The sequence below is a fragment of the Heliangelus exortis genome, chromosome 3, assembly GCF_036169615.1.
Source record: "Heliangelus exortis chromosome 3, bHelExo1.hap1, whole genome shotgun sequence".
NCBI lineage: Eukaryota > Metazoa > Chordata > Aves > Apodiformes > Trochilidae > Heliangelus > Heliangelus exortis.
The window spans coordinates 41818907-41829857 of NC_092424.1; the positions used below are offsets into that span (position 1 = coordinate 41818907).

The 10951-nt window shown below is 42.8% G+C and overlaps 1 protein-coding gene across 1 annotated transcript; it reads left to right on the top strand.

Annotated features, from left to right (window-relative positions):
* Positions 1-1602: 1602 nt before the first annotated feature.
* On the top strand, positions 1603-9906 carry CCT4 (chaperonin containing TCP1 subunit 4). Its single transcript, XM_071740308.1, has 14 exons — positions 1603-1921; positions 2842-2894; positions 3149-3238; positions 3604-3712; positions 5045-5187; positions 5809-5930; positions 6018-6150; positions 7020-7159; positions 7445-7541; positions 7859-7969; positions 8259-8389; positions 8500-8734; positions 9314-9427; positions 9731-9906. The coding sequence occupies exons 1-14, from the start codon at positions 1804-1806 to the stop codon at positions 9743-9745; spliced, it is 1611 nt and encodes a 536-aa protein (XP_071596409.1). The 5' UTR covers positions 1603-1803; the 3' UTR covers positions 9746-9906.
* Positions 9907-10951: the final 1045 nt, after the last annotated feature.

Genomic DNA, 10951 nt, shown 5'->3' on the forward strand with positions numbered 1-10951 from the left:
ATAAATCTAGCAAAAAAAACCTTCAAAAACATCTGTTAGAAATGTCTGAGGTAATCATGTGACTCTAAAGTCCCCCTTTTTTTTTTCCTGATAATATGACAGTCCAAATGCTTTATTTGTGTGTATCACCAAAAAAAGCTTGTTTCTGACACTAGAAAATTGGTCACTGTGAGGACACGTTTTACTTGCAACAAGCTCCTGGTACAGAAGCAGATACTTGGACATGGAAAGCAAGCTCAAGAGCTCACATATTTTGCCTGTTTCACAATGTACTTTTATCAGCAGGACCTTACTAGTACAGGGACATAAATCTTGTTGAACTGTTTCTATGTGTGAGCATTTATGGGCACTGCTATATTATAAATCCTGCCTTTTTACTTCCATTCAGAAAGAGATGTGCCATAAAATTAAATGGTTTAGATACTATTTGGCCATTCTTTTGAGCTGCTGTATTTTACTTTGTGCCTTTCTTTGAACACTGTAATTCACATGTGGATTCAAGGACGTGGTTTGCACCTAAACCACATTATGTTTGTATTTTATAGCAGATGAACAATTTAAATAGCATTCAGAAATCACAAAGGCAAACGTAGCAAAGCCTTTATATCAATAAGGTAGTTAGTTAAAGCAAGATTGAGCTAACAGATACAAGCTTTTTCAACTCTAGCATTATTTGTAATAGAACATACCTTTTTTAAATTCTGATACAAACTGAAATGGCATCCTTCCAGCATACGGGAAGACCAGGGTGGTACAAGAAAATATATATTGTTTCTGTTATTTTGCTGTCATTCTGCTTAACTTCACTCGGGATAAAGCTGATGCTTAAAACCTTTTTATTTGCAAGGGGTTCTGCAAACCGTAACCAAACCCAGATGCTGAAAGCAGGGGATGGCATAGCAGGTCTCGGTTTTATCAGGGAAAAAACTGCCAGCTGCCACACCAGGATTAAGTAATGGGACAAGACCGGGTCAGGCCAGGAAGGGCAGTGAGTTACAGCTCTACTCACATGGCTGATGTAGCACCGAAATTAATGACGGTGCAGCGGTCAAGAGAAAGTATTTCTAACGCAGATGAATGTTGCAGGGGCAAGACCCACCGACTGACCTGGTGGCCGCCGTGCAAGGGGAGTTACCCTGCCCCCCCCATAACCCTGAGGAAACCCCTTCCCCCAGGGCCCCTCCAGGTGGGGCCCTTCCCCCAGGGCCCTGCCTCAGCAGTGACAAAACCAACCCCTGCGCGCTCCTCTGCTCCGCAGAGCCGGCTGCCCGCCTTCCCCGGAGGGGCTGGCGGAGGGGAGGTGGCGGGGACACGGGTTTCCCGGGGCAGATCCCGGAGCCCATCCCGGGGTAGGGGTGTGGTGACGGTCTCAGGATCGGCCCCAAGGCGCTGCTTTTCCCCCTCCCGCCTCAGCGCCTCACGCGGCCGCGCCCCTCCGCCCCCTAGCGGTGGGAAGGGAAACCCCGAGGCCCCCGCGCGGCCCGTCCAGCAGCGCTTTTAGGTGTCCACGCTGCTCGCCGGCACGGGAGTTCCTTTTGAGTTACCAGGGCGCAGGCGCAAAGAGGACAGCTCCTCCCCTCCCGCTCCTCCTTTCCCCCTTCTCCCCTGTGACGTCACGCCAGGCGCCGGCCGCCAAGAAGGACTGAGGCGCGTCCTGCGGGTGGCGGCGGTGGTTTCTGGAAGGATCGGTGGGTACCGCGGGGCTCATCCGTGTCCATCGGCGGCGGGGAGCGTCCTTCTTCATCGGCGGCGCGGCGGCCGTGACCGTGAGGACTGTCCCTTGTCCGTTGGCGGTGAGCGAGGATGCCGGAGAACTCGGGAGCCAAAGCCCACGGCGGGGCGGGAAACCGGGCCAAAGGAACCTACCAGGACCGGGACAAGCCCTCTCAGATCCGCTTCAGTAACATCTCCGCCGGCAAAGGTGAGGGAAGGGAGAGTGGTGGGCGAGGGAGCGCTCCGCACCCGCTTTGTGATGAGGGGAGGCGACCCCCGGCCTCGTCCCGCCGGCAGCCCCGAGCTTGCCGCCTCCCCGCTACGGAGCGAGCCTGGTTTGGTTTTAGCAGGAGGGGTTCTCCTGATCTGCATTGTCATGAAACTCCCAGGCGCAGGGCCCGTGTGTGTCGGGGAGGGTATATTTGGCATTTGACACAGGCCTGGGGTCGGGTTTCCTGGTGTATGGTGTTTCTGTGTTCTTACTCAGCTTCGTAATGGCTGGAATCAAGTGATCGGATATCAATTGTTTTGTTTTTTAAAAAACAAAAACAAAAAACGATGGAGATCAGGCCTGATATTGCAAGGTTTTATATCGTTCTACTATTAAGCGTGGTTTAGCCAGGAGAAAAGAAGATGGAGGGAACTCCTCTCTTTTCAAAAAACTCTCTGAAAGGAGGCTGGAGGGAGGTGGGGTCGGGTCTCTTCTTCCCAGAAAAAAGTGATAGGAGAAGAGGAAAACTTCAACTTGTGCCAGGGGAGGTTTAGACTGGATATTAGGGGAAAAAAATCTCTTCCCTGAAAGGGTTGTCAGGCCTTGGAACAGGCTGCTCAGGGCAGTGGTGGATTCGCCATCCCTGGGGTGATTTAAAAGACCTAAAAGATTTAACAGACTGAACGTAGATGTGGTGCTGAGGGACAGGGTTTAGCGATGGCCTTGGGAGTGCTGGTTAACAGTTGGAAATGATGATCTTAAAGGCCTCTTCCAACCAAAATGGTTCTGTGATTTAGTGCTGGCAAAATAACTGGGAACTGCTTAATGCTGGGAGACACTTTTCAGAAGAAATGTTTAGAATTTTGGACAGTGCTTGTAGTTCTTTAGGTTAACTTTTTTTTTTTTTCTCTTCCTAGCTGTTGCTGATGCAATTAGAACAAGCCTTGGACCAAAGGGAATGGATAAAATGGTAAACTTCAAATTTTTAAAACATTAAGTTTACTGGAGATACTGTAAAGTCAATGCTTTTTATATAGGATGCTGCCTTTGGTCTTGATATTCTTTTCAGGCCAAGCATGAATTAAATGCACATTTAGTTCATGCAAAAATGCATGTTTTTGGTTTGAAAAATAATGTCAGGAAAAATATTTTAGATGGAGCATCCCATTAAATTGAAGGTTTGTAGTTACTGATCAGAGCTGTTCCTCTCCAATTCCTTCTCAGATCCAGGATGCTAAAGGAGATGTGACAATCACTAATGATGGTGCTACTATTCTGAAACAAATGCAGGTTCTGCACCCTGCAGCCAAAATGGTAAGTTTTTTTTTTTCCATGTGTTAGAGCTTTTGGGGGCAAAAAACCATAGTAATATTTCGTGTGGATTTGAGGGGTGTTAGCCACTAGTGACAGACCAAGCAATAGACCTGTTTGATTGGTTTTAAGCTTGGGAGAAAAACTGCTTTACTTCTATAAGGGATTTCTTTTCCCATAGCTGGATTTCAGAGAAGTAGGTGCACAAGCATGAGGAGTGAGCTGCAAAAGGGTACAAACCTCAAATTAGAAAAGGCATGGCTTGCTTAATTTAGGTAGTGCTGCCTTCTTGAGTATCTGTTTTCATTTTTGTAATTGTCCCTGTTTGCAATTAAGTAGCAGTATAAATGCAAACTTCTGTCATTTAGCTGGTAGAGCTGTCGAAAGCACAAGATATTGAAGCTGGAGATGGCACTACATCTGTTGTTGTCATTGCTGGAGCTCTTTTGGATGCCTGTTCCAGACTTCTTCAGAAAGGTAAATACTTATTTAATAAAAAAACATGACTGGGCATAGTTAAGTTCCCCTTGCAGTGTATAATAAAGTAGCTGTTTCCAGATGCTGCCCCTGTACTCAGCCCTGGTGAGGCCACACCTCGAGTCCTGTGTCCAGTTCTGGGCCCCTCAGTTCAGGAAGGAGATTGAGGTCCTGGAGCAGGTCCAAAGGAGGGCAACCAGGCTGGTGAAGGGACTCGAGCACAGATCCTATGAGGAGAGGCTGCGGGAGCTGGGGGTGTTCAGCCTGGAGAAGAGGAGGCTCAGGGGAGACCTCATCACTCTCTACAACTCCCTGAAAGGAGGGGGTAGCCAGGGGGGGGTTGGTCTCTTTTCTCAGGCAACTCTCAGCAAGACAAGAGGGCACAAGAGGTCTCAAGTTGTGCCAGGGGAGGTTTAGGTTGGACATTAGAAAGAATTTCTTTACCGAGAGGGTGATCAGGCATTGGAATGGGCTGCCCAGGGAAGTGGTGGATTCTCCATCCCTGGAGATATTTATAAAGAGACTGGATGTGGCACTCAGTGCCACGGGCTGGTAACTGCAGCGGTAGTGGATCAAGGGTTGGACTTGATGATCTCTGAGGTCCCTTCCAACCCAGCCAATTCTATGATTCTATGAAATATGAAACAGGACTCAAGGCTTTGCATTCACATTTCACTCCTGTCCCACTTCTGATTTGTTTTTTTTAGTTGAATGCATTTCTGTTGATACAGGAAATAGTGCCTGGCTGATATGATCATTGTTTGTGTGTGAAAACATCCCTTATTTATACTTGTGGTGGACAGAGACATATTTTAAGAAGGTATAAATGGCATTTGGGACCAGAGGTTGCAAATTGATCACCTCCCATCACTTAGGTACATGGACCTTGAGAATGTCTGGTCAGGGAAAGACATGAGTTGTGGAAAGCAGTATTTAGTGTGGGTTCTGTTCCAGACAATTTGAGCTTCATACACAGCTGTGGGAAACCACTCTTGGAATAAAATCAGTCAGGCTTCTCACAGGTGTTACCTGAACAGCCACAGCTTTGAGAATGCCAAGGAAAATGAAAACTGTGTGAAAGTATGGACAGTGTAGGGAAGTGTGCTATGTTTGTCTGTCAGGACTAATTATTAGGAATGCTACAGCTTTTTTCCTGAGCTTTAACAGTAGAAAGTAATGAGGGAGGTCATCTACTCAGGAAGAACACATTTAGCTGAAATGTCCTCAGTTGATTCTGACACAGACCCTCTGTAATCTTAAAATGGAACAAGAGGATGAGGCGAAAACAACAAAAAAGCATGACTCTTAACAATCTTTCTGTACTATCCACAGGAATTCACCCCACCATCATTTCAGAGTCATTCCAGAAAGCTTTGGATAAAGGGATTGAGGTGCTGACCAACATGGCACAGCCAGTTCAGCTGAGTGACAGAGAAACCTTGCTGAACAGTGCAACCACTTCACTGAATTCAAAGGTGGGTCTGATACCAGAACTTGGTACCACCAGCCCCTGCTGCTCTTCATTTATTAAGAATACCTTGCACATCCCAAACCTAAGTTGATTTTCAGACATTGGCTGCCTTCTCTTAGACTGAGTTTCAGTCTGAAATACTAAGTGATGTTGGATGTTGGACTGTAAGTATAAAAACAAGCTTCAGCTGGAAGCAGCATCAGAAAAATCAGGTGGGATGCTGAAGAGCTTCTGCCAACAGTTTGTGTAGGCAGTTTTTGTTCATATGGCAGAAACCTCTCAACCAGCATGAAAATCTGGAGAAATACGCTAGTTTCCCTCCCTTTTGTCTGAGAAGCTCTCCAAGATCTTATTTTATGAGGCTAATAAAGAGAATTCAGGTTATTTCCATGAGTCTCTAAACATAGGTTTTCCCACCAGCATAGCTTCTTGTGCCTTTAAATGGAGTCGCCCTTGGGAAACTGCCATATTAAGACATCTGGTTGATGGACAGGGAGGGAAAACAAGTTTAGTTTCTTAATTCAGCAAGCACTGAAATACAATTACAGTATTTTGAAATTACAGTTTAGCAGTATTAAATATCAACCCCCTTTTTGTTTTTTTTCTTTGCTTTTAAATCCCTTAGGTTGTGTGTCAGTATTCCAGTTTACTGTCTCCAATGAGTGTGGATGCAGTGATGAAGGTGATTGACCCAACTACAGCTAATAGTGTGGACCTCAGAGATATTAAAATTGTTAAGAAGTTGGGGTAAGAAACAACTTCTAGCTAGATTAATGTTGTTTCTCTGAAACCAGCTTCCCAAGGTGCTGGGTCATGGATTGATTTTCTTTCCAGGGGCACAATTGATGATTGTGAACTGGTTGAAGGATTAGTCCTGACTCAGAAAGTGGCAAATACCGGTGTGACCAGAGTGGAAAAAGCCAAAATCGGCCTCATTCAGTTCTGCTTGTCTGCTCCAAAGACAGATGTAAGTTTTAAACTAAGACTAGAGCAAAACCTTTTGCTGTAGAATTTGGGACAGGTTCTAAGTGTCATAGTAACGTGGGTTTTTTAGGGCATTTCGGTGTCACCTATTCAGTAGCTGTAATTAAGGACTGATGGGGCAGTGCTTAGCTGCTCATAAATCTTAAAGACCTTAAAGTTGATATAAGAAGGAAAAACAGATCAGGCATCAAGTATTTCTCATAGTTTAAACTATCTCTAATATTAAAGATGTATTTTACTGCCAGGAGTATTAGCTTTGAATCACAAGTGACGTGCAGAAACAAACTTCACAACCCGTGTAAAGTTATAAAACAGGTATGTTCATTATACCACCATGTGCAAGGGGGATCTCTTCTCCTAACTTGCACACCTCAGCTAAATGCAGGCAGGTATTTATCACACAAAGCTATACATCTGCATTACATTACATATGCATACAAGAAGGGAGGTTATTCAAATTGGCTATTAATATAAGTTTCCACCCATCTTCGCATGTGCACTGTCCCCTGGTGGTCATGGGCAGGGGTCTTATGGAGGAAGGCTCAGAGTCTTCCTCAGGGTGTCCTTTTCACCTTTGCTGAGTTGGCAGGACACCAGACAACAAAACTGGTTTTTGCTGGTCCTTTTCTGAGGAGTAAACCTTATGGACAGGACAATACAATTCTGGCTCTGTGCTTACCTAGACAAAGTTAGTTCCTCTTATCTGTGACACAGACAAATGAGTTCTCTCTGTACCCCTGGTTTTCTACATTTCAACCCGTTATTTTCTAAATCGGAATCAATTAGCTTCTAAGTTAAAGAATGTGGAGCATCTTGACCCTGGCTTTTTTTTTCTCTGGTTATCTTCAATAGATGGACAACCAAATAGTTGTGTCTGATTACGCTCAAATGGACAGAGTGCTGCGTGAGGAGAGAGCCTATATTCTGAATCTAGTGAAGCAAATTAAGAAGGCTGGATGCAATGTGCTGCTGATTCAGAAATCCATTCTGAGGTACATTAATACAGATTTACTGGCTTACTGGGTGTGTTTGGGTGAACAATTGGAATTGTTTGGGATACCTGGAAAATTCGAGCCAAATGCAAAATCACACTTGGCAGTGTGTCAGACTGGCTGTTGCAGTGACTGTCTTTATGTAAGCACCAGTGGGTTTTGTAATTTGGGTTTAATGCCATTCATGGTTGGTGGTTTGAGGAATTTTAGTGCTGCTAATAAGTTTGGAACTTGCAACCTGGTTACAACAGCACTATGGCCTGACTACTTTTCTCTTGTTCTTAGGGATGCTCTTAGTGACCTTGCCCTTCATTTTCTGAACAAAATGAAGATCATGGTGATCAAAGATATTGAAAGAGATGACATTGAATTTATATGTAAGGTAAAGTTATATGAATGGCTGTTAAAGTAGTGCTAGTGTTTAAAGTCTACCCCAAAACTTAAGTACCCAGCCAGTACCAGTTCATTATGACACTGTTGAAAGTTGCATGATTTCATGTTCTAATTTAAGATAAGAGCAGGCATTTCTGTGAACAACATTCCTGTTGTTAGGAGTGTTGGCATTCACATTTTCTAGAAAGATTTGGGCCATTCATAACTGCATCTTACTTCAATATGAAGAAGAATGTTATGAAGTGAGCTTCCTGACTGTGCTCTTCGAATTATGTTTATTCTGGATTATTTTTATTGTTTTCTCAGACAATTGGAACTAAGCCTGTTGCTCATATTGACCAGTTTACTCCTGACATGCTGGGGTCTGCTGAGCTGGCAGAGGAGGTCAACTTGAATGGTTCTGGGAAACTAATAAAGGTGAGTGAGTGACAAAACGTTAGCACCTACTTAACACTTGCCCATTATTTTAATAACAACTGCTCATTTTAGTGCTATTACTGGTTACTACATTAAAGTACCTATTTCTAACCCCTGAGTAGCCACTGACTTAGGAAGTGTAGTGGTTTTGCTTATCAGACCTCAGTACTGTTAGAGAACTTGCAGATACCAACTGAAGTCTCTCTTTGTCCAGAAATCTTTTTTTTTTTTTTTTTTTTTTTTTTGTAATTTTAACTTTTTTACTCTTAGTGTTTGTTTTATGTTTCAGATCACAGGCTGCACAAACCCTGGAAAGACTGTAACCATTGTGGTACGTGGATCCAACAAACTTGTTTTAGAAGAAGCTGAGCGTTCAATTCACGATGCTCTGTGCGTCATAAGGTGCTTAGTTAAGAAAAGGTAAGGTCTCAGTTTGGTTAGGGTTAATTTAGTGTATTAATAATACATGAAGCTAATAATTCATGCGTTGATGTAAAAAAATACCACTTACTTTTAATTTCTGCCCTCAGAGCTTTAATTGCAGGAGGTGGAGCACCAGAGATAGAGTTGGCACTGCGCTTGAACGAGTATGCTCGCACTTTGAAGGGCATGGACTCCTACTGTGTCCGTGCGTACGGAGACGCCCTGGAAGTGATACCATCTACACTGGCTGAGAACGCGGGCCTCAACCCTATATCAACGGTTACAGAGCTGAGAAACAGACATGCACAAGGAGAGAAAACAGCTGGCATTAATGTCAGAAAGGTAAAAAGAGACTGGACAAGCGTAGCATAGCTTAAAAAAGTACTTGGACATTAAAAGGAAAACTCTTAGGAAAACTAAGAGGAGGGCAAGTTTGGTGTCTTTCTAAGGGTATTCTCCCTGAAATTAATGTTGAGGTAGATTATAACGTCTTGTCTGAAGTTTTAAGAGCGTATCCTGAGTGTTGATAATAGGTATTTAAATGATACACCATCAGGACAAGGAACTTCCCTCATCTCTTCAAAAACTTCTTCAAAAAATATAAACACAAAAGCAGATGGGGTTAAAAATAACCTTCAGTGAAAATTGGTCATGTAGTACACTGGGGTAATTTCTTCTAAATTGTCACCCATTAGGCTAGCATAACTGTGTTTGCCTTTTCTCTTGGGTAATTTTGACTGGATATGTCAAATGCTGGGAGGAGATGACATGTACCGTAATAGTCCTGTTGAGAATGGAAGAGTATATAAAACCTTTGGTAATTTAGAGCTGATTGTCCCTGCCAGGATTCTGCAAAAAGAAAACTTGCTGAATTTAACTGGAGTCTGAATTACACAAAGTAAAAGCTACTTGTTCTTGTAGGGTGGCATTTCCAACATCTTGGAGGAGCTGGTTGTCCAGCCACTGCTCGTGTCTCTGAGCGCTTTGACTCTTGCGACAGAAACTGTGCGCAGTATTCTGAAGATTGATGATGTGGTGAGTAATGTTTGCATCATGTTTTGTCTAAGACTCTTCCACAAGCACCACGATAGTTACTGTCACATAGTTACTGATCTGCTGTGCTTCTAAATTTAATTATTGTATAGTATTCTTGGTTTACATGCTAATTATACCATTTGGTTGTTTAACATCTGCAATTAAGATAAAATGAGAAGCATTATAAATATTGTAGCTTGAAGTAAGAAGTAACTAAAAAAAAACAGGGTCTTTAAGCAGAGGAGAAATAATTTTTATGTAGCCTGTGTCCTTCTTATGCCTAATGGTATGAATTCTTTGCAGGTGAACACTCGGTAAGCTGAACAAAGCCAACAGGGACTGTACCCTGGAGTTCCTTCTTTGTAATCTGGAATATGGTTTCCTTGCCAAAAGCACCTGTGGGAATTGTCCTAAAGTTCACATGATTTATGTACTGCTATCATGTTAATTTAATAAAATTTCTGGTTTCAAAAAGGAAACATTACTGCTAGACATGCAGTAGTCTGAGTCTTTGATTTGTAATTTTGATAGAAATAAGGTAAATTTTTTTCACGTTACATTTGTATTATGTGCTCCTTCACTCTCAAGAAGTTTAACAGCAAATAATTGGCTCTTGTCATTGATTCTAAAAAACAAGTGCATTTTGCTGAAGCAGTTGTACCTCTTGTCACTTTGTGGTGGAGGTGAAGTTTCAGTTCTGTTCAGGGAAACCCCAGCTATGAAATTAGGACAGCTTCAGTCATCCACTCACATCCCTCCCACCCCTCAAAGGAGTTGTTTTCCCTCCGACTGGCTGAGTAGTCCAAGTCTACTCTTTTACACACTTTCCTGAACCAATTAATGAAACGTACTTTGAAATTTCTTAGTACCTGAAGGAAATGGGTAGCCCTTGTCTGTGTCACAGCATCACAGTGCATTAACTACAGGCACAGGGTTAGGATGAGCTGTGGTGCAGGAGTACAGCTGCCCCAGGATTCACACAGCTCAATTTGTTGTTAAACAAATTCATAATTTAAAATAAGCATCTTTCAACTTGTAATTCTTAGCCTGAAATTTTTATTAACCTTTTAATTTTCATTATTGCTATGCAGTGATGACCAGATTCCTCTTTAAGGGAGAGCTTATTCCATGACTATAGTTCACATATCTATTTACCATCAGTTGGAGCTGTAGCTTTTGCGTAAGCTTCCTCTAATTTGTTGGCCAGCTATTAAAGGACTTTCCTATGACACCTACAAAGAACATTCAGAATAATTCAAATACTAGAATTAAAAGACAATCGATTTAGGCACTGAAGCTCTCCAGCATTAGTTACTGGTGGTTAAAATCACAAATGGTGCCTTACCTCACCTCACAGGATAATGTCCAGCAATGATCTTTCTTTCAGTAGCTATTAACTAAAGTTTGCCTTCCCCTTATCTCAAACTTCCAGTTCTTACAAAACTTAAAACTTGTGTGATTTAATACTTTCATAGGTTCTTTATGCAAAAACTATTTGTAATTTGCTACACTAAACAGGTCCAG